We start from the raw sequence: 27,992 nt of genomic DNA on the forward strand, positions 1-27,992 counted from the left end.
TGTGACTGTCCGTGGAGGCGTGTCTTCTTCGTCTTGTTTTGGGGGCGGGGTGGCTGGTGGCTGGTGGTCGGGGGGGCGGAGTGATGGGAGGACGTTATCGCTCCACGCAGTTCAGTAAAGATAATCCCAAGGTCAGAGAAAAGGGGGCGTGGCCTCGTCACTCCCACCCGTTGTCCTTGATCATGTGAGCCAGCTCGATGATGAACTTCCCCTCCTTGTACTTCTGACTGCTCTCGAAGGCGTGCTCCTGCAAAACCACAGAAGAAGAACAACACCTCAGACCTCAGCACACGTTGGTTTAAATCTCCTGGATCCAGAAGCTATCAAATATGAATATAGATGATATTTAATCAACAAAACACTTTAACACTTTAAAAACTTTCCATTTAGAGTTTCAACAAATAGACGATGAATCGATCTACAGCGGTTTCCTGATATTACATTGACATTTCTCAGACATTTAAGTTATTTGATAATATAAGTAACGAATTATAAACAAAATCAGATAAATTAAACGATAGAGAGCAGTGTTCGAATTACGTGGGAGCCAGAGGGGGCCGAGCTCCCAGAGAGTGAGGACTAGCTCCCATGAAAGCAACAAAGTCAAAAATCTGAGGGGGTCTCTCATATCTGAAGTAGGGGTGCAACGATTACTCGACGTCGTCGACAAAAATAGTCGCCTACGGATTTACTCGTAGATGAATCGTTGGTTACGTCATAGCGCGTGTTTCTCGTGCCGTGCAGCTGAACTAAACATCGTTTTACCGGAGGTGGTGATGGAAGTAGCTGAGGAGTGAGCCATCTCGCTCCCTTCCTATCTCTGAAAGTCGCACGTGTGCAATAGCGACAGAACATGGACCAATGGCGGCGTCGCTGCCTCTCGCGTAGCTTCGCGCACCAGGAAGTCAAAAGTTCGGGAGAACTTCACTTTTAACAGCCCGAAAAAAACTACCTGCAGTATCTGTCAAGATCTGCACAGCGGACCTGCTCTCCATGGAAGCAGGACACGCGTGTGTGAGGAGGAGGAGTCACGTGTGACATCGTAACGGAGACGATGCTGACTCGCCTCTGTCAGATAGCCTGTTAGCTAGCTTGCCATATACCTGTGCGCAGGATTCTAGAATCCATTACAAAAATATGGTTTAAACTTTTTTTTTAACAAGTTTAAAAGCGAAATGTTATCCTATTGCCTGACAAATGTCTTTTTTTAATCACAATTATTTAGTCAGAAGAAGACTGTAGTTTGGTTTGTGGATGTTTTTATTGCTGTTATTTTCCCTGTCATTTTTGTTAACAGGAAAAATGGAAACTTGATTTTAAATGTATTTGTTTTATTAGCACTTTGCCTGTCCTTGCTTTTAAATGGACAAAAACTTGATTTTTCTTTTCTTTTGTGTCAACAGTACCTTTATATGCAGCAAAGTTTATTAAAAGACATTTTTTTAATGAAGTATCGATCTTAATTGTCTTTATTTTCAGTCATCACATGCCTCGAACAACCTCAAGCTAAATTTAAAAGCTGATTGCTAAATAAGAGCAATTGAGAATTTGTGTCATTCATAATCCGATTAGTCGATTAATCGTTTCAATAATCGGTGACTAATCCACTATCAGAATAGTCGTTAGTTGCAGCCCTGATTACAATCAATAATATATTGAAATAATTAAAATAAATCAATTTCTGTACAAAAATGTCTGTCTGTTGTGTGGGTGTGTCAAGTTATATACAGCCTTTGCCTACCGTGCGCAAAAGCGATGCTCGCGTGTAGCCTATTTAATTGTACAGCCTTGGTAGGCTTTGTGCGCGGTGCGCCAACTTTTTTATGAGATAGAGACCCCCTTAGAGACAAAAAGATAATTCGAACCCTGATAGAGAGAATGTTTTAATAACACGCCTGAACACACGTGACCACTCACTGGTCATGTGACGCAGTGAACAGGAAGTAAAACTAGAGCGAGGAGGAAACAGCCGTGTGGAGGTCATGTGACGCGAGCCTGACCAATCAGTGAAGGCTTCGTGTGGATGAAACTGAGACGAGTTGGAAAATAATAATTCTTCATCTGTTCGTAGACCTGATAAACACTAAAAACAAGACATGCTGAAAAGGTGAAGGAACAACTAATTATTTCAAACGCTCGACTACATTATAATATTATTATTGTCATATCAACTCCTATCAACAGCTAATGAGACTCTGAAGCTTCATGTGAAGGTTTTTACTTTGAGCTCTTTAATAATAAAAGTGTCTCGTTCTCTTCTGTGAAAAAATGAATCTTTAGAGATTCAGTGAAACTGAAGTGTGATAGGTCTCCGCCTCCTGCTCCTCCTCCTCTCTGCCTCCTGAACCTGCTCCTCCTCCTCCTCCTCCTCCTGCTCTGCCTCCTGAACCTGCTCCTCCTCCTCCTCCTCCTCCTGCTCTGCCTTCTAAACCTGCTCCTCCTCTCTGCCTCCTGAACCACCTCCTCCTCATCCTCCTCCTGCTCTTCCTCCTCCTCCTCCTCCTCCTCCTCCTGCTCCACCTCCTGAAACTGCTCCTCCTCTCTGCCTCCTGAACCTCCTCCTCCTCCTCCTCCTCCTCCTCCTCCTCCTCGCTTGTCATGTCTGTGATTTTCCTCCTCCTCCTGCTCCTCCTTCTGCTCCTGCTCCTCCTCCTGCTCCTCCTCCTCTCTGCCTCCTGAACCTACTCCTCCTTCTCCTCTCTGCCTCCTGAACCACCTCCTCCTCCTCGCCTGTCATGTCTGTGATTTTCCTCCTCCTCCTGCTCCTCCTCCTCCTCCTCTTCTTCCTCTTCCTGCTCCTCCCCATCTTCCTCCTCCTCCTCCTCGCTTGTCATGTCTGTGATTTTCCTCCTCCTCCTGCTCCTCCTCCTCCTCCTCTTCTTCCTCTTCTTCCTCTTCCTGCTCCTCCCCATCTTCCTCCTCCTCCTGCTCCTCCTCCTCCTCCTACTCCTCCTGCTCCTGCTCCTCCTCTTCCCCCTCCTCCTCCCCCTCCTCCTCCTCCTCTTCCCCCTCCTCCTCCTCCTCCTCCTCCTCGTGAACCTGCTCTCTGAGAACCTCTAATTCTCTGTGTCACTGACTCTAAGTGAGTCTCTGTCTCAGACCCTGTTCAGTTATTTTATTTCCTTCTTCCGTCTCTTCAGACGATCACCGGGACCGACCTCCTCAGAGCGACCTGACAGTTAATCACTGACGACTCTCCGAGGAGCCGCTCTGTCTGTCGACCTCTCGGCTCTGTGATCATCTGCTGCTCCAGGAGACCAGAGAGCAGCTCGGCCTCGGAGCCCGAACCCGAACCTGAGCAGAGGAAACCGTCTCCGCCGCTCTAACAGGTGAAGCTGTAATGATCCTGTTGACCTGTCGCTGCATCACGTGACAGCTCGGGAGGTCACGTGACCCCGGACCTGCTCCACAGGCGTGAAGCTGCATATTGCAATATGACGCTGTTCACTGTTTTGCATTTTGCATTTTACTTTTTACTTCACTTTTTATTAGGGCTGGGCAAGATAACTTGTTTCAATCGAGTTAACTCAAGTGAGGAGTTAACTCGATTAATTATTTGATCTCGCATTAACTCAGGTTTGATTATTTATTGTTTTATTGTGAAAGTCAGGCTTTTATTTTGTGAAAGTCTGTTGCTGACTGCTGCAGAACAGGAAAAAAGAAAATAATTGGCGGATAAACAATCGAGTTAACTCATCACTTGAGTTAACTCGATTAAAACGAGTTAACTTGCCCAGCCCAACTTTTTATATCTTTTATATATTTTTATATAGATATGTTTATGTCTAAATAAATGTTACTTTGTATAAATATTAGAAAAAGTGAGTAGATAAGAAGTAAATATTGAGTAAATATATATTGTTTTTTATTATTATTATTGTTTTTCTTATGTGTGGTGTATTTATTGTGTTTTTATGTTTCTATGTTCATTGTATGCACCAATAACCAGAGCAAATTCCAGGTAGGTGTAAACCTACTTGGCAATAAATACCTTCTGATTCTGATTCTGATTCTGATTCTTATCGACTTTTCTTTATATCTTTTATCTTTTACATATTTTTATATAGATATGTTTATGTCTAAATAAATGTTACTTTGTATAAATATTAGAAAAAGTGAGTAAATAAAAAGTAAATAGTGAGTAAATATATATTGTTTTTCTTATGTGTGGTGTATTTATTGTGTTTTTATGTTTCTAAGTTCATTGTATGCACCAATAACCAGAGCAAATTCCAGGTAGGTGTAAACCTACTTGGCAATAAATACCTTCTGATGCTGATTCTGATTCTGATTCTGATCACAGGTCAGGTAAAAGGTAAAAAGGTCAAACGACGACTTTGACTCACGTATTTCCAGCCCAGCGTGGTTTTACAGTTTTCACAGTAGATGTCGGCCACGGCGTGTAGACCCGTGAGGAGAACCCGCTCCTCAGCTGGCCCGCAGCCCACATTCACCCTGGAGACGAGAGGTCAGAGGTCAGAGGTCAGAGGTCAGGGGACAAGCACAAGAAGAAGATCTGAAATCACCAGGTGCTGCTCGAATGTTTGGTGAAATTTTTCTTTATTCCCTATATGTATCGTGCACTCATTGTTTCCTTCAGTGCATCGTGAGAAGTGGTGTGCAACCGATGGTCACTAACCATCATGCATTGCGCTTGTGGCATTGACAGGAAGAGAAAGGGACGAGGGACGAGAGGAGAGAGAGCAGCACGTCTCAGCTCTCTCTCTCTGGAGATTCTTCTCCTTCTTATTCGGATCAAAAATATCTGAATCGTTGTGGTGATAAAGACAAACAGGTTTATATCTTTTACATTTAATCTAATATTTCTGATGCTGCCGTTTGTTTTAATGACAAAACAAAACCTGTGGGTTGTGGCAGCGAAATATATTGATTTCTATATTTAAAAGATGCTCATTCGACGGGAATTTCACATAAAAAGTATCAAACTAAAGTGTGAGATAAACGTTTATAATGTGTTTTTAATGTCCGCCGCTGTTGATGTCGATGTGATTATTGTTGTTTTCTTGTCTCTGTGTCGTCTTCACACAGAAGAGACACATGAGAAGTTGTGTTATCGAGGGAGAGAGTTCAGAAACAGACTTGGTTCTTTAACCAAGTAGAAGCAGTAGAACTGTCACATTGTCAACAACAGCCAGACTAAACACTGGAGACTTTTTACTACAATGAATACAACTACAGATAAATATGGATTCAAATATTCCTCTTATTTCTGCAGTTAAAGAAATTCACTGAATCTTTGTCTGAAACATTTTGGCGTCAAACAGAAAGAACACTTCTCACGACATAAACAGTGTCGAGAAAAGTTCTCAGACAAATGAAAACTTCTGCAGCCGTCAGCTGGGACTCGTCTGTTCACCCCCCCGAGGAACTGGAGGAACTGGTCTGCACATCAACCAGTTATGAAAATGATAATTCAAACCCTCAGACGACTCCCACCAGGGCTGTGATCAGCGACTTCAACTAACAGAGACAGATGGAAACTTCCCCATCGTCTAGTCTGAACACGTCACACGTCTCCTTCTGGATCACATGCTTCTGCACACGTGTGTATTGTTATTGTTGTTGTTGTTGTTGTTGTTGTTGTTGTTAGCTTGTGTGTTAACTTCACATGTGGCAGCGTCACCAGCGGCAGTGAGTCGGAGAACAAGTGAAGAACGACACTGAGTGAAGTGAAGGTAGAAGCTTCAGGAAGAACCAGTTGAACTCGGGTTTCAGACTCAACGTGTGAAACTGGTTTAAAAATCATCAGTTTTAATGAGAGAGAAACCAAACAATGAAGGTGAGTTGTGAGACTTACACTGAGTTGAACAGGTAGGCTCGTCCTTGGCTGCCTTGAAATGACTGAAACAAGAGAGAGAAACAAAGATGGTGTAAGTCGACATCGAGGAGAAGAAGCAGACGTTTCCTCTTTCAACAGAAAAACATCAAACTTCATTCAACTTCCTGCAAAACGTGTCGTTAAGAATCAGGTGAAAATCTGCCGGCACTTTGAAAAGCAGCTGGAAGTTTTATAGACTGTGAAGCGAGTCGATAAAACCAGAAGAATCTTAATCTGAATAAAAATCTATTAATACAAAGAGTCACTTTAGTTTTCCCTCCGGCAAAGTCAACATGTTGAGCTTCACCACTGATGCATCGTGTTCGAGATGTTCAGCGAATCAGCAGAAGAAGAAAGCAGCGATTATAGACAGAGGAAGAGGAGGAAGATGAAGATGAAGAAGAAGAAGAAGAAGAAGAAGAAGAAGAAGAAGAAGAAGAAGAAGAAGAAGAAGAAGAAGAAGAAGAAGAAGAAGAAGAAGAAGAAGAAGAAGAGTTGGCACGCATGCACAAACTTTTATTTAAACAAACGTGTGTGTTTACATTGTCACTAAATGCAGTGTGTGTGTGTGTGTGTGTGTGTGTGTGTGTGTGTTTGTGTGTCTGTGTCTCCTCGGGGGGGCTGTAAACATGTTTGACACAGTTTTTCTCTCGTGAGGCTTTAATTAATGTTAACGTCTTTATGTGTTTAAACTAAATGCTAAATTTCCGTGTAACTTTATTACTTCAGTTCAATGTAAAGTTTTTAAATGTAACTTTATTTAATCAAATCACTTTTAGGTTTTGATTTATTCAAATTAGCTCAACATGATACAAAACACTCGACTCTTTACAATCAACTTAGGGAATAAAATTACATTTATTGAATTTAATATGTAATCCAATCACATGAAGTCAGCTGTTTATCTGAAGTGAAGTAAAGCTTCTCCACTTCCTCTCAATATCCAGAAACATCCAGAGATAAACTCCAGTAACGATCGGGGGGGTGAACCCTGAGTCTCAGCTGTCAATCATCACGTTTCACTGCGTTTCGAAATCAAATAACTAATTAAAATCAAACTGATCAGAAACAGTTGAACAATCATCAGTGAGATAAGAACTACGTGAAATGACAGAAACATCTTTGATAAACATCTATTTAACGTCTCTTTTGAGTTATTAGGTTTGGTCCATGTCCCGTCTGCTAACATGGAGGAGGCGGGGCTTATTAGCTACACTGCAGACAGCCACTAGGGGGCGATCAAGGCCCTTTAGCTTTTGGAGCCGTCATGTCGTCCATCGTTTTTTTACAGTCTGTGGTAAATACCACATTCACATGTTTACAAATCTTCATATGGATAAAAAACATCCTGAGAAGAAGTTTGATCCCGAAAAGACAAATTCCCAAAATTAGTAGAAATCCCATCAGTTTGAAATGTTTGTTAATATCAACAAAAACAAGATCCTGAATAAATCATCGGTTCGGTTTGAACAGCTGCTATAAATAAACCTGAGCAATAAATAACTCCAGGAAACCACAGGAGCTTCTTACAGCTGCGATGAGAAGAGAGCGTGTAATCAAATCTGACTTGGTGATATCCTGAGTGGTCATGTGACGTAAGAGCCCCCCCACCACCACCACCCCCCACACCCCGGGGACCAGTGGGTGACGGCCGGCTCGCCAGCCTCTGAACTGGGAGCGTTAGATTTCAGAGCCGAGCGGTTTCTCTTGAAGCCGGGTGGAGATAAAACAAAAAAAAAAGGATTATTATTCTCTCCTGTCGCCGTGGGAAACGACGTCTCGCTGTTCCATCCTCGAGTTCAGTGTTTGTGTTTGAAGCTCGAAATCTACAGACACACACGCAGACACACACAGACACACACAGACACACACAGACACAGACACACACAGACACTCACAGACACACACAGACACACACAGACACACACAGGCCGAGCAGCAAGTCATGTGACCTTCAGCTGTGAGAGGGAACTGGGTCGACGCCTGTGGAGCCGACAACAAGTCGCCACAAGGAGGAGGAGGAGGAGGAGGAGGAGGAGGAGGAGGAGGAGGAGGAGGAGGAGGAGGAGGAGGAGGAGGAGGAGGAGGAAGAGGAAGAGAGGAGGAGGAGGAGGAGGAGGAGGAGGAGGAGGAGGAGGAGGAGGAGGAGAAGAGGGAGGAGAGGGAGGAGAGGGAGGAGAAGAGGGAGGAGGAGGAGAAGAGGGAGGAGAAGGAGGAGAGTGAGGAGGAGGAGGCGAAGGAGGAGGAGGAGAGGGAGGAGAAGGAGGAGGAGGAGAGGGAGGAGAAGGAGGAGAGAGAGTAGGAGGAGAAGAGGGAGGAGGAGGAGGAGGAGAAGAGGGAGGAGGAGGAGGAGAAGAGGAGGAGGAGAGGTAGGAAGAGGAGAAGGAGAGCAGGAGGAAGAGGAGGAGGAGGAGGAGGAGGGAGGGAGTAGGAGAGGAGAGGGAGTAGGAAGAGGAGGAGGAGGAGAAGGAGAGGGAGGAGAAGAGGGAGGAGGAGGAGGAGAAGAGGGAGGAGGAGAGGGAGGAAGAGGAGAAGGAGAGGAGGAGGAAGAGGAGGAGGAGGAGGAGGAGGAGGAGGAGGAGGAGGAGGAGGAGGAGAGGGAGTAGGAGGAGAGGGAGGAGAAGGAGGAGAGGGAGGAGAGGGAGTAGGAGGAGAAGAGGAGGAGGAGGAGGAGAAGAGGGAGGAGGAGGAGGAGGAGGAGAGCAGGAGGAGATGGAGTAGGAGGAAAAGAGCGGAGGAGGAGGAGGAGAGGAGGAGGAGGAGGAGAGGGAGGAAGAGGAGGAGGAGAGGAGGAGGAAGAGGAGGAGGAGGAGAGGGAGGAGGAGGAGGAGGAGGAGGAGGAGGAGGAGGAGGAAGAGGAGGAAGAGCAGGAGGAGGAGGAGGAGGAGGAGGAGGAGGAGGAGGAGGAGGAGGAGGAGGAGGAGGAGAGGGAGGAGAGGGAGGAAGAGGAGGAGGAAGAGGAGGAGAGGAGAGAAGAGGGAGGAGGAGGAGGAGGAAGAGGAGGAGGAAGAGGAGGAAGAGGAGGAGGAACTGTTGTATCTGCAGCTCAGCCTCCACTCCTCCACTGGGACGTCTCCTCCTCTTTCTGATCTGCTCTGTCGATAACTCAGCTACAGAAACACCAGGAGCAGGAAGACGCTCGAGCTTCAGACGCTACAGTGAAAACTAGAAAATGTGAACTTGAAACATATTCAGCAGATTCACTATTTGTCCCCCAGACGTTTATCATCATGATCCATAAAATCATCCTCTGGGAAAACAAGGAAAATGTTCTCACAATGTCAAAATGATCCTGGAGTTCCTCATAAAAAAACACATTTAAATTCACTACATCCAGATTTTTCGGCGTGGGGGGGAGGAACCGGTTCCTGTTAATGAGGTGAAATAAAAAGTGTGATCAATCCATTAGAGCGGCTTCCATCAGCCTGACAGGTGGGACGAAGGTATAAAGCCCTCCTCCTCCTCTTCCTCCTGCTCCTTCTTCCTCCCTCCTCTCCTCCTCCTCCTGCTCCTCTTCCTCCTCCTCCTCCTGCTCCTCTTCCTCCTCCTGCTCCTCTTCCTCCTCCTCCCTCTCCTCCTCTTCCTCCTCCTCTTCCTCCTCCTCCCTCTCCTCCTCTTCCTCCTCCTCTTCCTCCTCCTCCTCCTCCTCCTCCTGCTCCTCTTCCTCCTCCTCCCTCTCCTCCTCTTCCTCCTCCTCTTCCTCCTCCTCCCTCTCCTCCTCCTCCTCCTCCTCCTCCTCCTCTTCCTGCTCCTCTTCCTCCTCCTCCCTCTCCTCCTCTTCCTCCTCCTCTTCCTGCTCCTCTTCCTCCTCCTCCCTCTCCTCCTCTTCCTCCTCCTCTTCCTCCTCCTCCTCCTCCTCTTCCTGCTCCTCTTCCTCCTCCTCCCTCTCCTCCTCTTCCTCCTCCTCTTCCTCCTCCTCTTCCTCCTCCTCCTCCTCCTCCTCTTCCTGCTCCTCTTCCTCCTCCTCCCTCTCCTCCTCTTCCTGCTCCTCTTCCTCCTCCTCCCTCTCCTCCTCTTCCTGCTCCTCTTCCTCCTCCTCCCTCTCCTCCTCCCCTCTTCCTCCTCCTCCTGCCACACCTCCCTCTGTGCTCAGGTTAATCTTCTCTTGGCTCCGCCTCCTTCCTCACTCGCCGGCTGGCACGAAGCTCGGGAGGAGAAACCGTTTTATTTTTAATACCTGGTTCAGGAGACTCCAGCTCTCAAACTGTGACTGTGCAGAGGAGCAGAACCTTCAGAGCTTTGCTACGAACACGACCGAGTTATGATTTTCATATTCTGTGTGCAGAGGAAGAAAGAATCTCGGAATGAGCACAATAAAGATTTGAATACGAGGTGAAAGTCAAACGTGGCGAGTCGTGGAAAACACCAGACGCCGATGTCATCTCCTCCTGAGACGTGTTGATGCTGAGGAGCAGTGATGATGGAACTGACCACATCCAGAACTTATTAATACATCTGTCAACTGGGGAAATTAATATCTAGATGTTTACAGATATTGATCTCTGGAGAAAATCTGCTCTTCACTTTAGAATCTCAACGTGAATCAACCATTTAACAGAAGCTATTTAACATAAACTCATATTATCTAGTTACAGAATCATTAATGTGAGGATCTGCTGATTTACTTCATATCATTGTAAATTTAATATCATTATTAAATCAACACTTCTGGGTTTTGTTGTCGCAGTCGGACAAAACTAATTATCCAATGATCCTGGAGCTTTAACAGGATGTGAGTAATCTGACTTTTTTAAACATTTTCTAAAAGTAAACAAATGGTGTTGTATTTTTTACACGAGGAAAAATATTAAAACATTATCAATAATTATTGTTCAATTTATTCTGGAATACAAAATGTTATCAATCATGAATTTGCATTGATATCATCTTTGATCACTACAAACGTCTCCCTCACTTTTCAGATTTCAGCAATTTTAAGAAGAAAAGTTCAAGTTTAAGTCAAGTTTCTTTTACGGTTTAAAATATTGTTTTTTGCTTTGTTATTTTTACAACATATTAAACTTGGGCTCTTAACTGTGCAGTCAGGCTCCATCATAAGAGATTATAAACCTTGAGTCTCCTTTTTCTCAGTTGAACGTCTAGTTACTGAAAGTTTAAAGTTTTTATAATTAAATATAATGTTCAGATAACGGAAAAGTGCAGAACCTTGTCTCCTAATCTGGTGTTTTAGCACCTTTTAACTTTTTATTATAAATTCCACAGCAGCATCGTGGGTTTAGAAACCATCTGGGAGACTTCCTGAGGCCGAGCGCTGGATGTCAGACGAGTTGAAGGTGGAAACCGATAAGCAGCAGCGTGTTTACTACGAGAAGCCGACAGGAACAGGACCGGCTGTCACTGGAAGCTCCTCCCTTCAGGAAATCCAATTACCATCAAAGTGGATTGTTTAGACGACCGGGGTCATTTGTTCAGGCGTCACATTCTGGTCCCGACCGCGTGGACACGACCAGTCAACAGTTCACTCGTTAAACCAGAGAGAGAGAGAGAGAGAGGGACGTCCCTCCACAGCTGGAGACTCTCTGCCTCTCGCTGGGGGTCAGAGGTCAAAGGAACTCTTAGTTCACACGCAGCACTTTCTCTCTGACTCACTCACTCACTCACTCACTGTCTCTGACCCGTGAACACGCCTCCACAGGATCAAAGTGCAGCTTTAATAGTCTCAGTCTTTTCTCCCGTTTACAAACAATAAAATAACAAAACAAACCACCAGACGAGTCGATGCTTCATGAACAAACCTCAAACTCAAACTCAAACCTTTAAACTCTGCAGCGGATCATTCGTCTCCGGGGGAAACTCCCTGAGACTTGGCTCCTGTGTGACTGTAATAAATCTCTTTTCCTGTTTCAAGCTGCTGCTGCTTCTGGTTCTCCAGCTTTCTCCTGCTGAGGAGCTTCTGCAAACAATGAGCTGCGACTCCAATCAAACAAACTCTTCATCGTCTCTTCCTCCTCCTCCTCTTCCTCTTTGTCGCTGACCTCAGGAGCAGCGACGCCCGAGCTCTCACCTCATCACTCACGTCAGAGCTCATAGTGATCCCAGTCTCTAACAGGAGGTGAAGAGGAAAAGTAAATAATGGTTTGATCCTCGTACATCAGGTTATACGCCTGTGATGTTTCAATTCATACAAGTCTCTTTAAATCAAACTACTTTGGAACAAACTGCTTCTTTTGAAGAGAATTTCTCAACTGTAAAGAAGTTCTGTGGGAAGTAACAGAACTTTTAGTTAGTTTCTGTATATTTTTCATGTATCTGTACTTTCCTTTTGTAGATTTATCTGCAAAAATCGTTGCTTTTACTCAATATATATGCAAATAAGTACTTTCTGCTCCACTACATTTTTATAAAGCGTTTTCTAAATAGTAACTTTTTTGTTAACGAGAGGGGAATTGGTCCTTTTATCCAATCAGAGCAGGCAGGTGGCATTAGACTCCGCCTCCTGCAGCAGCATGAAACACACGCTGCGACCACATGACCACGTTTTCCTTTGGGAACATTTTCAAACTGAACCAACAGATTTGTCTCAGACATCACAACCGGGTCAGTAACAAGTGATTGATTCTCCGTCTTGTTTCTACTCTGGGAGCTGAGGCTGGTTGTTTTAATCTGGAAGGAGGTCATGTGACAGGAGCCTGACCAATCAGGGGAGATTGTGACTGAAAAGAACCAATCAGCAAGAGGTCGTGAGTCTACGTCATCGTTTCCAAACATCTCAGTTTCTGTTCGTTCAAACTAAAACTCAGCAGCGTTAACAAACTTTAAATCTCCAGAGTTTGGAGTTTCTGAAACTTTCTCAAATGAAACCGTTGTCGTGCAGCAGCCGTCAGGATGTAGTACTGCATCATCATGTAGTACTGCATCAGGGAATCAGTACACAGAGGTAATACTTGAAGTATATTTAAAAGCAAGTGCTTACTTTCTTTTACTTAGGTAGAAAAGTGAATGTGGTTGTATGTATATCAATGTCTCACATAGACAAGTTAAAATCATCTTCTGCCAACATCCTGGATCAATGATTTAAGAGCTTTGTATGTTTGTGCACGAGGACGTATAGAAAAGTGCACGAGTGTGAACGTGTGAATGACGCAACACACGTTCCTGCCGGTGGTTTCACACTATTCCAGGTTCACAGGTGACGGCAACGTGTCAGGAAACACATGGATGTGCCAAAAGCGAAGAGGAAGAGGAAGAGTAAGACGAAGAGGAAGAGGAAGATGAGGACGGCAGCAGAGAACAGGGATGTGAATAACGTGGGAATCAGACTTTTTCAAAAGAAGAAGAACAGGAAACACAGATTCCTGAGAGAAGCTTCTGAAGACGTAACGTTGTAGAGAATTTAGAGACGTTGAGAAAGAATCCAAAACTTCTCTCAGGTAGCTTCTTCCTTTCTGTCCTTATTGTGATGATTTGAGAATAACTACATTACATGAAATATTGCAACCTTCGAAAAAATGTCAGGATGGTTGATTCATTTTTTATCGGTTTAGTTTTGATATTGATGCTGCAGCTCTGGCTCCAGTTTCTTTCTCATCTTGTTAAACAACGATGATGATGTGCATGACACAATAATAAAAGTCAATCACTCAAAGTAAACAATGTTCTGAAAGCCGCCTGGTTCCAGTTCCAGTCGTAACCATCTTATTACGAATGGTTGGCGCCGCTCGGCTTCGTCTGATCTCTGAGGAACTTCCCTCTTTGCTCAGCAGCTGTGGATCCACGGTTTGCACAAAGTCAGCGTGGCCTAGCTGGACTTCACTACCCAGAAGCCTCTCTGGCAGGTGGACACAGTTACGCTTCATAGCCAGAGAACGCCGTTCGCTCTTTGTCTGTTTTTCACTCAGGTTCAGATTCTCAAATAAATGTCCAGACCCGGCTGCAATTTCTCATCTTCAGCAAATGGACCGAATCTCCAGCGTCTGTTTGGATATGATGCGACTTTAAAATACATTTTTCTGTTTGTTTTTTGTCTCTGACGATGATGGAAGACAGGAAGTGGACGGATTCAGTAGCTGGAATTATGGCTGATGTTGTTCTGAGAGTTTAGAATGTGTTTTTTTTTAAGGACCAAACTAGCCATGTTCATATTTAATGAGTTTTAGAGCCGCGTAATCCTGCTAAGAAACGTACTTAATAATAATAATAATAATAATAATAATAATAATAATCAACAAGTTAATGAAATAATCACAAATTGGAGCTTTGACCACGACAGCAAGAAATAAATCTGCTTCCTTTTGCTTTGACTGAATATTTCCCATCAAATCTGAAGAAGCACAGGAACATAATATGATAAATATAATAAGATGCTGCACGATAAATGAAAAATCTTTTCACAAACACAGAATCATTTTCTGAACGATCGCACACGTCGCGTCTGAAAAGTCTCGACATCGAGGTTTGTTGTCGTCTGTTTTCCTCGAATCTTTGGTTTGAGACGAACTCTTCTGAGTTCAGACGCTTTGTGACTTTCATAACAAACTGAGATCCAGAGTCACGTCGGGTCTCAGTCACACAGATATGAAAGTTCAGCACTGGACAGAAAACACAGCGTTGAATCACTGTCTCATCTGATCTGATGTCTAAAGGTTAAGTTCCTGCATCGGGACATTTGTCAAACTAATCTAGTGACGACTCGAGATGTGATTTATCATCTCATTTTACAGCTGATGTTTTTACCCTCAGCTCAAATATTAAGTTCTGACCAAACTTTTCTTTTAAACTCACATTTTAAAAAAGGACACAAACAGTAGAAAAGGTTCAGATCTGCATCATTTTGTCAATTGGCATTAAAAATATAAGATGATGGTTTTGATTAATTGATTAATTTGAGATTAACAGTAAAATAAAACTTTCCACAGTTGCAGTTTCTTATTTGAGAGGATTTGCTGCTTTTTCTAATCTTCAAAATAAATAGTTTGATTCCATCGTCTAGGGTCAAAAAATCGATTTAATTAAAACAATAATTAGTAAATATCTTAATAATGACAATAATATATAAATAATGTAATTGTGTCCTTTGAGTACAAATACTTTTTTTCTTTCAGTCTCTCATGTGATTATAAAACAAATCCCTTTTTTTTTTTCCAATGAAACAATTATGAACACGACCCCCTGGACTCTGGTATTTATCCTCATTATCTGAAATATTCAAGCGATAAAAAGAACCAGACGATGAAACCATGAGAATCGTTAGATGCTGAGACCAGACAGATGTTAAACAGGACAGATGTTAAACAGCTGCTTCTGTGTCTCTGCTGCTGTCGGGGGGGGGGGGGGGGGGGGGAGCTTTAGGTGAACAGAAGCTCAAACGACCCGGAGGTCAAACTCCACTGATCTCAACTCTCCGTTTAGCTCAGATGATTTATTGCTTTATAAATATTACAAGGACACATTTAATCAGCGCGACTCACGATGTGTTTCAGATCAACAGAGACAGAAAATGATTCAGAGTCTCACGTGAATCATTAAAAACCCATAAAAACATCTGGAATCCGATAAACTCAGACATGAATATCTGCTGCACTGATGAGCAATAATAACATTGAATCATATCTCAGTAAATAAACATGTAGATAAATAAATAACGTCAGAGGAGTCACTAATACAGTTCGATATCCTTTGTTCTGTAGATCTTTACGATACTGGTTCTAAATCAATACTTTAATAATGGTTCTGGTTCTGGTTCTGGTGAGCCAAGCCAGAACGTTAGCATGAACAAGACCAAACTTTAGCATCAACCAAGCTTTAACATGAACCAGGACCAGAACGTTAGCATGACGCGTGATTACATGTTAGCATGACCCAAGTCAGAACGTTAGCATGACGCGTGATTACATGTTAGCATGACCCAAGCCAGAACGTTAGCATGACGCGTGATTACATGTTAGCATGAGCCAAGCCAGAACGTTAGCATGAACAAGACCAAACTTCAACATGAAAAAGACCAAACTTTAGCATCAACCAAGCTTTAACATGAACCAGGACCAGAACGTTAGCATGACGCGTGATTACATGTTAACATGACCCAAGCCAGAACGTTAGCATGACGCGTGATTACATGTTAGCATTACCCAAGCCAGAACGATAGCATGACGCGTGATTAAATGTTAGCCTGACCCAAGCCAGAATGTTAGCATGACGCGTGAATACATGTTAGCATGAGCCAAGCCAGAACGTTAGCATGACACGTGATTACATGTTAGCATGAGCCAAGTCAGAACGATAGCATGACGCGTGATTACATGTTAGCATGAGCCAAGTCAGAACGATAGCATGACACGTGATTACATGTTAGCCTGAGCCAAGTCAGAACGATAGCATGACGCGTGATTACATGTTAACATGACCCAAGCCAGAACGTTAGCATGAATCAGACCAAACTTTAGCATAAACCAAACATTAACCCGAGCCAGGACCAACACGTTAGCATGAGCCGAGACGACACCTGAGCTATAATGAAACGTTAGCATGTGTAAAGCGATGTGTGTTGTGAGATCTGTGACAATTGTTCGTCAGTCCCGATTTAAGTGTTTTCAATGTTTTCTTCTTCTTCTCAAACCAAACACCGGCCCGCAGCCTTCGTCATGTGACCACAGCGTTTGTCATGTGACACGCTGCCGGGTCTCGACAGGTCGAACCGGGCGAGTCGGCGAACTCGTACCTTGGAGATGAGCTCGTCGTGATTGGCCAGGTGAGCCCGGCAGTGGATGCAGCTGTAGGTGCGGTGGCAGCTGGGCAGGTACGCCTGGAAGGTCTTGGACTTGGTCATCTTCACCATGTCCGTGGGGCCGGGCTCCTCGCTGGCGTCCGGGCTGGCGCTGGACGAGTTGCAGCTCTGCTGGACGTGCTGGCAGAAGAAACACTGGAGGATGCAGGCAAAAGCCGTCGTTGTTGTGGAGTGGGGGGGTGGCACGCTCCACCCAGACGCCACGGAGAAAATCAGACCTGGGACAGAGGGACAGAGAGACAGGAAGTGAGTGACATGTTCTGCACTTCCTGTTTCTAGAGCTCATGATCTCGATTGCACTTCCAAAATGAACTCGGCTCATTTGCCGCAGCAATCATCTCTTACATTTGGGGTTTTCAACGGGTTTTGTCCCAGGGACCATTCTGACTAGAAAGTAATCCGCGGCCCACTGATGTGCCTACGCACGCGTGCCTCAGGAAGCTTTAACATTTGGTTTTCCATGTTGGTTTTATTTAAAAACCTCAAACAAATCTAGAAAAATCGGTGTACAAAACAACAAAAACGGTTGATTTTCAGTGCTTAAGAATTGAAAACAAAAATTAAAATGCAGTTTGTAGTTGTACTGCATCTCAGAACCATATGTACATCAATATATAACGTTCATGACTTAAATGTACAGACGTGTAGCCGACATGTTGAGACTTTAACATTTGGTTTTCCATGTTGGTTTTATTTAAAAACCTCAAACAAATCTAGAAAAATCTGTGTAAAAAACAACAAAAACGGTTGATTTCAAGTGCTTAAGAATTGAAAACAAAATTAAAATGCAGTTTGTAGTTGTACTGCATCTCAGAACCATATGAACATCAATATATAACATTCATGACTTAAATGTACAGACATGTAGCTGACATGTTGAGAGAACGTTAAAGTAACGGTGATCAATAACAATCAACATAAACTGGGGCTACACCTGAAGAGGGAAGATGACAAAGTGATGCAGAATATGTCACAAATGATAATCATACAATAACACACAAACAATTGAGGCCTACTTAAGTTTAACCTCATGATCACCAGCACCTTTATATCATTTTAGATATATTTTTCTTATTTTAGATATTTTTCACGATATTCAAGAGTAATCTGGAAATGTGTTGAAATATCAAAGCGAATTTTGCGGACCCCCTGCAATGCCATCGCGGACCACCAGGGGGCCGCGGACCCCCGGTTGAAAACCCCTGTATTACGTGATTACGATCACATGTTGACAACGTGGCAGTTTGTGTTTCATGATTCAATAAAAGTTCAGATCAATGTCGAGTATTTCTGCTTTGAGTCGTTTGAGTTCACAAATAAAGACGTTTATCTGAAGTCGAGTTTAAGAGGAAACATCACAGAGACACATGTTTAATTATTACTCATTATTATCTGAGGCCTCTTGGATGATTGGTTTTGAAAGATAATTGCGGTTTATTATAATTTGGCTTTTATTTAATCACGATGAAGAGGCTCTCATCATCAATTATTAAAATCTAAATGAAGCAGAAGACATTTTCAGGAAAAAGGAAAAAGCACAAAACAGAACCGATCCAAAAACAGAGAAAACAATAAAAACAACAAGAGGCCGAGATGAATTCATCCTCCTGCAGGAGAAGTGTCTCCACAGAGACAAATGAAGACAGGTCCCGGAGGACAGACGAGGTCAGACGAGGACAGACCAGGACAGACGAGGTAAGAGGAGGACAGACCAGGACAGACCAGGACAGACCAGGACAGACCAGGACAGATGAGGACGGACGAGGACAGACTAGGTAAGAGGAGGACAGACGAGGTAAGAGGAGGACAGACGAGGTCAGACGAGGTGAGACTAGGACAGACGAGGACAGACGAGGACAGACGAGGTCAGACGAGGACAGACGAGGACAGACGAGGACAGAGGAGGTGAGACGAGGACAGACCAGGACAGACCAGGACAGACGAGGACAGAGGAGGTCAGACCAGGACAGACGAGGACCGACTAGGTCCGACGAGGACAGACGAGGTCAGACAAGGACAGACGAGGACAGAGGAGGTCAGACCAGGACAGACGAGGACAGACTAGGTCAGACGAGGACAGACGAGGTCAGACGAGGACAGACGAGGACAAACGAGGTCAGACGAGGACAGAGGAGGTCAGACGAGGACAGACGAGGACAGACGAGGACAGAGGAGGTCAGACGAGGACAGAGGAGGTCAGACCAGGACAGACGAGGACAGACGAGGACAGAGGAGGTCATACCAGGACAGACGAGGTCAGACGAGGACAGACGAGGTCAGACGAGGACAGACGGGACGAGCCGAGAACAGACGAGGAGAGACAAGGACAGACGAGGACAGACGAGAACAGACGAGGACAGACGAGGACAGACGAGAACAGACGAGGAGAGACGAGAACAGAGGAGGACGGACGAGGACGGACGAGGACAGACGAGGACAGACGAGAACAGACAAGAACAGAGGAGGTCAGAGGAGGACAGACGAGGTCAGACGAGGACAGACGAGGACAGACGAGGACAGACAAGGACAGACGAGAACAGACGAGGACAGACAAGGACAGACGAGGACAGACAAGGACAGACCAGAACAGACGAGGACAGACGAGGATAGACGAGGTCAGACGAGGTCAGACGAGGTCAGACGAGGACAGACGAGGACAGACGAGGACAGAGGAGGACAGACGAGGTCACACGAGGTCAGATGAGGACAGACGAGAACAGAGGAGGACGGAGGAGGACGGACGAGGACAGACGAGGACAGACGAGGACAGACGAGGACAGATGAGGACAGACGAGGACAGAGGAGGTAAGAGGAGGACAGAGGAGAGCAGACGAGGACAGACGTTGTCAGACCAGGACAGACCAGGACAGACCAGGAAAGACGAGAACAGACGAGAACAGACGAGGACAGACGAGGACAGACGAGGACAGACGAGGACAGACGAGGACAGACCAGGAAAGACGAGAACAGACGAGGACAGACGAGGACAGACGAGGACAGAGGAGGACAGAGGAGGACAGACGAGAACAGACGAGAACAGACGAGGACACACGAGAACAGACGAGAACAGACGAGGACAGACAAGGTCAGACGAGGACAGACGAGGACAGACGAGAACAAACGAGAACAGACGAGAACAGACGAGAACAGACGAGAACAGACGAGAACAGACGAGGACAGAGGAGGACAGACGAGGACAGACGAGAACAGACGAGAACAAACGAGGACAGACGAGGACAGACGAGAACAGACGAGGACAGACGAGGACAGACGAGGACAGACGAGAACAAACGAGGACAGACGAGGACAGACGAGAACAGACGAGGACAGACGAGGACAGACGAGGACAGAGGAGGACAGACGAGAACAGACGAGGACAGAGTTAGCTTAAGAGAGTCGATTATTAGCTTACGTTAGCTCGCTTTAGATAGAAGTTGTGTAATTAACACAACTGAGTCTGTTTGCTGACTTTCTGAAACCTTGTGCGTTCAAACTAGTGTTGAACAAGTTACACAACAGAGACACGACACAAACGAGTTCTCACATCGTGAGATTTAATGTTACACGATATTTACAACCAGCAGCTGCTCAGTGTAACGTTAGCCTGCTAATCCGTTTAGAGTCGAACAGTAAAGTCAACAACTTGCACCTGAAATTTGACGTAAATCAAACAAAATTAGCAAAGTAAACAACCTGAGCTGGATGGTTATGGTCATTTTAAGTTTTTTTACTTTGACCCAGTTACTTCTCCAGGTTCAGAGTCAAGTACAACACAGAACAGATAGAAAAAATTCATGTTTTGTACTTTTATAACTGTAATTCTTGTCAGTTCTTTCTTCCTGTTTACATAGCTCTAGCTTATGATTTCCAACAAAAGATTACTGACGTCTTAAATGGACAATTCTTAAATCTGAATAAATTAAACTGTTAAATCACCACTTTGAAACGTTTTGTCTCAGACTTGTCGTCTCTAAACCGCGGAGCAGTGTGGACGCCACAGTTTTCAAATAAAAACATTGTCGTGTGGATTCAGCCTCAGACGCTGATTGATGAATCTGTGGTGCAGGAGTATTTTTACTTTGTGGTTTCGCTGCTTTCACTCGAGTGAAGCGTGTGAGTTTATTACTTCTGAAGATCAGTGAACGTCTGCTCTGTTCTCTCAGCCAGACGAGGAGGAGGAGGAGGAGGGGGCGGGACTCTGACGAGCTGTGTCTCCTCCTGTGGTGTGTTAAATTTAGACTGTGTGTATTTGATCTGCTCGACCACAGCAGCTTTCACTTCTTGTTTTCACGACAACAACAGGTTCAAAAACAGGTTGATAACAAAAGATCCACTTGTGAGGAGCTGCTGAGAACTTCAGTTTGATTCTAATGGATTCATGCAAATAGGATTTTAATAACTTCATGTTTGATCATCTAACACATCTCTCTGGTAACTTCTACTTAAGTACAGACAATATCAAAGTATCAGAATCTTATTTGATATTTTTATTGATAATCCATCAAAACCCACTGAGACCCATCTGCCTCTGTGTCAGCAGCACGGTCTCTGCTGCAGCTCGGCACCAGAGCACCAGAAGCTTCCTGAGTGAGAGAGCAACAATGAAAACGAGCGGCAGCGGCTCCAGAAGTTTCCAGTCGAGCTGGATCGGCTGCAACAGGAAGAGCGGCAGCGAGACAGCAGCCCGGCGGCCAGACATGAAAACAAAGGAGCTTCCGCAACTCGACAGGAAGCAGCCGTGACGTGGAGCATGGCTGCTCTGCACACACACATGTTAACACACACACACACACACACACACTTCACACAGCTGGGGGGGGTGAGAACTGGGAACTGACCCAGTGACACCAGTCGAGACATATTTACATCCATCCTGAATAATCTGCACAGGTGCCTGAGGAATAATCCCTTTCTGAATTAGCCCAGTTTAACCCCGGCAGCTCGTGCACGGGGAAAGTGAACACACACAAACACACACACACACAAACACACAACTTGCTTTGTTGGTAAATATCAAATAAAGACAAACACACAACACGTGTGCAGCTTCTTTGTTTCTCTTGATCCTGATCATCTCAACACGTTGACTCTGATCTTGTTTATCTACGTTTTGAACTGTTTCCTGTTGTCGGCCTCTCACGTGAACCCGTCCAGGAGCTTCTCACACGGGTTTGACCTTCTCACACGGGTTTGACCTTCTCACTCTGGGGTCTGATCACATGACGGCTCTTGGTTTTGTGTGTTCTCACTTCGTCAGGCGCCGCTTCACAGTTTCATGTTTTGGTTTTTATTGCAAACACTTTAGATTTCCTCTAAAATGGACAGAAAAACAAGTCCGAGCCACTTGAGGAGCTGCTGTCTCCTTTGTCCCGGCCTCGTGTCCTCGGCTGCAGGAGAGGAGGATGGAAGTGAGGGAAGGAGGCGAGTGAAGGAGGCGAGGGAAGGAAGTGAGTGAAGGAGGTGAGGGAATGAGACAAGTGAAGGAGGTGAGGGAAGGAGACAAGTGAAGGAGGTGAGGGAAAGAGGTGAGGGAAGGAAGTGAGTGAAGGACTGAGGTGAAGGAGGTGAGTGAAGGAAGTGAGTGAAGGAGGTGAGTAAAGGAGGTGAGTGAAGGAGGTGAGGGAAGGAAGTGAGTCAAGGAGACAAGTGAAGGAGGCGAGTGAAAGAGGTGAGGGAAGGAAGTGAGTGAGAGGAGACAAGTGAGGGAAGGAAGTGAGTCAAGGAGACAAGTGAAGGAGGCGAGTGAAAGAGGTGAGGGAAGGAAGTGAGTGAAGGAGACAAGTGAAGGAGGTGAATGAAGGAAGTGAGTGAAGGAGGTGAGGGAAGGATGTGAGGGAAGGAAGTGTGTGAAGGAGGTAAATGAAGGAGGTGAGTGAAGGAGGTGAGTGAAGGAGGTAAATGAAGGAGGTGAGTGAATGAGGTGAGGGAAGGATGTGAGGGAAGGAAGTGAGTGAAGGAGGTGAGTGAAGGAGGCGAGTGAAGGAGGTGAGTAAAGGAGGTGAGTAAAGGAGGTGAGGGAAGGAGGCAAGTGAAGGAGGCGAGTGAAGGAGGTGAGTGGAGGACTGAGTTGAAGGAGGAGAGTGAAGGAGGCGAGTGAAGGAGTGAAGTGAGTGAAGGAAGTTAGTGAAGGAGGTGAGTGAAGGAAGTTAGTGAAGGAGGTGAGTGAAGGAGGTGAGGGAAGGATGTGAGGGAAGGAAGTGAGTGAAGGAGGTGAGTGAAGGAGGTAAATGAAGGAGGTGAGTGAAGGAGGTGAGTGAAGGAGGTGAAGGAAGGAAGTGAGTGAAGGACTGAGTTGAAGGAGGTGAGTGAAGGAGGTGAGTGAAGGAGGTAAGTGAAGGAGGTGAGTGAAGGAGGTGAGTGAAGGAGGTGAGTGAAGGAGGTAAGTGAAGGAGGTGAGTGAAGGAGGTGAGTGAAGGAAGTGAGTGAAGGAGGTGAGTGAAGGAGGTAAGTGAAGGAGGTGAGTGAAGGAGGTGAGTGAAGGAGGTAAGTGAAGGAAGTGAGTGAAGGAGGTGAGTGAAGGAGGTAAGTGAAAGAAGTGAGTGAAGGAGGTGAGTGAAGGAGGTGAGTGAAGGAGGCGAGTGAAGGAGGTGAGTGAAGGAGGCGAGTGAAGGAGGCGAGTGAAGGAGGCGAGTGAAGGAAGTTAGTGAAGGAGGTGAGTGAAGGAGGCGAGTGAAGGAGGTGAGTAAAGGAGGTGAGTAAAGGAGGTGAGGGAAGGAGGCAAGTGAAGGAGGCGAGTGAAGGAAGTGAGTGGAGGACTGAGTTGAAGGAGGAGAGTGAAGGAGGTGAAGTGAAGGAGGTGAAGTGAAGGAGGTGAGTGAAGGAGGTGAGTGAAGGAGGTAAGTGAAGGAAGTTAGTGAAGGAGGTGAGTGAAGGAAGTGAGTGAAGGAGGTGAGTGAAGGAGGTGAGTAAAGGAGGTGAGTGAAAGAGGTGAGTGAAGGAGGCGAGTGAAGGAGTGAAGTGAAGGAGGTGAAGTCAAGGAGGTAAGTGAAGGAGGTGAGTGAAGGAGGTGAGTGAAGGAAGTGAGTGGAGGACTGAGTTGAAGGAGGAGAGTGAAGGAGGTAAGTGAAGGAGGCGAGTGAAGGAGGTGAGTGAAGGAGGCGAGGGAAGCAGGTGAGGGAAGGAGGTGAGTGAAGGAGTGAAGTGAAGGAGGTGAGTGAAGGAGGTGAGTGAAGGACAGAGTTGAAGGAGGAGAGTAAAGGAGGTGAGTGAAGGAGGTAAGTGAAGGAGGCGAGTGAAGGAGTGAAGTGAGTGAAGGAAGTTAGTGAAGGAGGTAAGTGAAGGAGGTGAAGTGAAGGAGGTGAGTGAAGGAGGTGAAGTGAAGGAGGTGAGTGAAGGAAGTGAGTGGAGGACTGAGTTGAAGGAGGTGAGTGAAGGAGGTAAATGAAGGAGGTGAGTGAAGGAGGTGAGTGAAGGACTGAGTTGAAGGAGGAGAGTAAAGGAGGTAAATGAAGGAGGTGAGTGAAGGAGGTGAGGGAAGGATGTGAGGGAAGGAAGTGAGTGAAGGAGGTAAATGAAGGAGGTGAGTGAAGGAGTGAAGTGAAGGAGGTGAGTGAAGGAGGTGAAGGAGGTGAGGGAAGGAGGTGAAGTGCACAGGTGGAGAACAGCTGACATCCACACTCAGTGAAAACAAAGCCTTGCAGCTCTGGTATCAGGAAGAGTCCACACAAAAGACCTGGCTGCTCTGACTCACACAAAAACACAACACAACCACAACACAACGTGTCGCTTCCACTCAATCCTCAACCTTCATCTGTGTGAGTTTTATCATGACATCACAGCCTCCTCTTCCTCCTCTTCCTCCTCTAATCCTCCTCTTCCTCTGGACGTGTGTCTCTCCAACAAAGAACACACGACGGCAGCAACAGTGTCGCTGCTGCTTTGTGTGTCTGCTGCTGGTGCAGTGTGTGAACAACACAACACAACACCACACCACACCACACAACCCCTGGCTGTCAGCTGGCCCCCTGCTGTTACTCACCACCTGGGTCAGATGTGCACAGTCAGCTGTTGTTTGTTGTTGGTGTTGTTGTGTTGTTGTTGTTGTGTGGTCGGTCCGCTGGTTGTCGCCCCCCCCGGCTCCATGTGTGTGTCCGTCTCAGGTTCGAGTCCCGCTGATGACGCGTCGCATTTTGAGCCGAACGTTCTTTGTTTTTTCTCTTTTGTGAAACGAGCTGTCCGCGTTACTTTGTGCACGTCACCAGGTGGGCGGGACCCGGGGGCTCTGATTGACGGGCCGGCGGACCAATGGGAAGGCGGCGCTGCCTTCAGGCTCCCGTGGGAAAGATGGAAACCAGGCAGAGCGCTTTGTTTCTCTACTCGTGTTTACTTGGGCTCTATTCGTTTTCTATGTTTCTTTTCTAGTTGTTGATTTGATGGATAATATTTTATTAAGTTCTGCGTAATAAACTGCCTCATTATACTTGTGTTATTGTTTGTGTGCAGAGCTTTTTTCATCCTACCTGGTTTTATGGTCAATGTTTTTCATCAAATGAAACTGAATGTTCTTTATGACTGTTGCTGTTTAAACGTTTTAATGATTTATTGGACTGATGTTTATTTATTCAGTACATGGTTTATATGTATAAATACTTTAAACATTGACACACTTTTACAATATGTTAAAAACTGTTGTAAATACAGCATCTATCGTACTTCTGTTCGTCCCGGGAGATGGATCCTCACATGTTACTCTCTATGAGGTTTATACAGTTTTCATTCCCTGTTAGTATTACTCTTGTTTAGCACTTTGTTAAGATCTGAGACCATTATGTGATTTGTGAATATGGGTTGTACTAATATAATTTGATTGATTTTACAGTTTTTTTCACTATTTTAAAGCTCAGTGATTCAGCTGGATATGGAGCATCGCAGCAACAAAATTAAACTTGTGACTATTAAAGAGGAAGAGATTCTATGAACGTTGTTTTCATGAGATCAGCAGCGACGACTTCTGAGAAGTAACGAAGTGAACAAAAGGATCTGGAGAGTTTTTGCTGCACAAATGGGCCGAAAACTTATCACAAACTAAACATGCAAATAATTGATTGTTCTAAAATATGAAACTCTTTGTCTTTGTATTCTAGTTTTGACAGGAACTTATTCATATGATGCATCTGTACTTAATTAACTTTCCCTGCATACAATCACTCAAATTAATGTCCTTAAATAAATTTGTTTGGATTTTCTTTGGTTCATATCTATCTTGATTAGTTCTGTTTTTTTTAAACACTTTATAATAAAGCTGACTTTGTGTGTTTACTATAAATAGAAGCTTCTTTCACTTCAGTTTTCAGGTTGATGAATGTGGAAACTTCTCCTCTCCAGAAGTTCAGTGCACGTCCACATGATTTCCTGCAGTAAACAGAAACCTTCCACATGTGCATAAAGAGCCTCTGTGTGTGAACTTTGTCGGAGCTGATGTGTTATTCACTGCAATAAATTGAATCATCTACTTTAGTTTCAGGAAGGTGAAGCTCTCAGAGTTATTGCTCAGTTCCTGTTGTTGCTGAGCAGATTATTTCCCATGCGGCCTGAACGCACCTCACAGGAGAGGAGGGAGCGTGCAGATCCCCGGATGTGTAAATAAATACAGGATGAGAATATGAATCTGAGTCTTCATCTTCCTCAGATATTAGAGCGGTGACGTTGACACCTGCAGCTCTAAAGACTCATTTTCAGATTCTGGACATTTTCACCAGATTCTTCTCACAAATAACAAACTGATGTTTATTAATAATAATCTGAAGTGAAGAGTTTGATAGAATGTGTTAAATAAAAAGATCCTCGTGTATTTTACAAGGATGGAAAACAATAAAAGAGTCTGATGTTAGATTGACAGCATGTGACACACACACTCACACAACCACACACACACAGACACACACACACAGACACACTCACACACCCTAGTTATTTTTAGAAACAGATCCATCATCCAGCTTCATCCAGAGTTGTTTACGCACTTTCCCCATTTGAAGGATTTAAGAATCAACAGGACGAGTGGATTTCACCGAACAATGATGATGAAGATATATTTCTATATCTATATATCATATTTCTAATAATCAAGCAGATTCAGTTAGATTCTGTTTGATGAAAACCTAAAATATTAAAAAAAGGACATATACACATCACTAGATTCCTGGAGCAGCTTAGTGAAACCAAACCGATGCTTGTTTTCACACGATTCATATTTCATATGCTCCAAAACCAAAGCAGATATTCCTCCTGCAGCAGATGTTTGTTTATGAGTTCAAATCTGCTTCACTCGGCTCTGATCCACATCTGGAATCAGAGGATAAGATAAATATGAAATCTATTAAATATGGAACCAAACACGAATCTGTCCTTGTGTGAAGCCGAGGAAACGAGCTGCAGCCTGAAGCAAAGACTCATGGGATATTCATCATCATCACCATTGTTGTTTTTATCATCATCATCATCATCATCATCATCATCATCATCATCATCATCATCATCATCATCATCATCATCATCATCATCACTGTGATGCCTGTGTTTGTTCCTCCTGTGTGTTGTTGCTACCATAGATATATATGGTTGCTACACCAGCACCACCAGAGGAAGGGGACGCACGTAAACACATCCTCATCTTCATCATCATCCTCATCATCACCATTATCCTCATCTTCATCATCATCATCATCACTGTGGTGCCTGTGTTTGTTCCTCCTGTGTGTTGTTGCTACCATAGATATATATGGTTGCTACACCAGCACCACCAGAGGAAGGAGACGCACGTAAACACATCCTCATCTTCATCATCACCATCATCATCATCATCATCATCATCATCATCTTCATCATCATCATCACACTGCAGCTTCCCTCAGAGGTGCGTGGCTGCGCGTGCGCGTGACCGTTATGAAATCCGTTCACGTGGCCCGTTAAGCAGCTCCAGGAAAAAAACACTGACCGAGATCTGCAGCCGAGGAAGAGGAGGATGAGGAGGATGAGGAGGAGGCTCTTCATCCTCTTCATCCTCCTCCTCATCATCATAACAGAGGTGGCGCAGATGATCACGTGACAGCAGCAGAGGAAACGTCAGCTGATTGTTGTTGAAACCTCGAACACTAATTAATGTAAGAAGATTATTACCGAGGCCGGAACCGTTATATAAAGGAAAAGTGTGTCCGATAAAGGAACCACCAGGTCAGAGACCAACAGAGAAGAATCAGGAATATTAAACTATATGAATATAATAAACAGAACCAGCCTGTGAGATAGAAACTCTCTGAATCTAACACAATATAAAGTGTGGTTATATAAAGTTGAATGTGTGTAGTTGTGCAGTAGTTGTGTCCTCAGCGGGACACCGGACCAACACTCACCGCTGGACCTCGTCCTCGTCCCCCGCCGGAGACACCTCAACACGCCGGAGACGATCCT

The 27,992-nt window shown here is 44.9% G+C and overlaps 1 protein-coding gene across 2 annotated transcripts; it reads right to left on the bottom strand.

Moving 5' to 3' along the window:
* Positions 1 to 62: 62 nt before the first annotated feature.
* Positions 63 to 27,990, bottom strand: ypel1 (yippee-like 1). Of its 2 annotated transcripts, none has more exons than XM_061072043.1 (5): positions 27,935 to 27,990; positions 16,518 to 16,801; positions 5,819 to 5,862; positions 4,347 to 4,455; positions 63 to 247 (listed from the first exon to the last, which is right to left on the bottom strand). In XM_061072043.1, the coding sequence occupies exons 2-5, from the start codon at positions 16,632 to 16,634 to the stop codon at positions 158 to 160; spliced, it is 360 nt and encodes a 119-aa protein (XP_060928026.1). In that variant the 5' UTR covers positions 16,635 to 16,801; positions 27,935 to 27,990; the 3' UTR covers positions 63 to 157. The 2 variants fall into 2 exon arrangements, with proteins under 2 accessions (XP_060928026.1, XP_060928025.1); XM_061072042.1 differs by lacking the exon at positions 27,935 to 27,990 and adding an exon at positions 24,562 to 24,770.
* Positions 27,991 to 27,992: the final 2 nt, after the last annotated feature.

This window comes from Limanda limanda, chromosome 5 (assembly GCF_963576545.1).
Source record: "Limanda limanda chromosome 5, fLimLim1.1, whole genome shotgun sequence".
NCBI lineage: Eukaryota > Metazoa > Chordata > Actinopteri > Pleuronectiformes > Pleuronectidae > Limanda > Limanda limanda.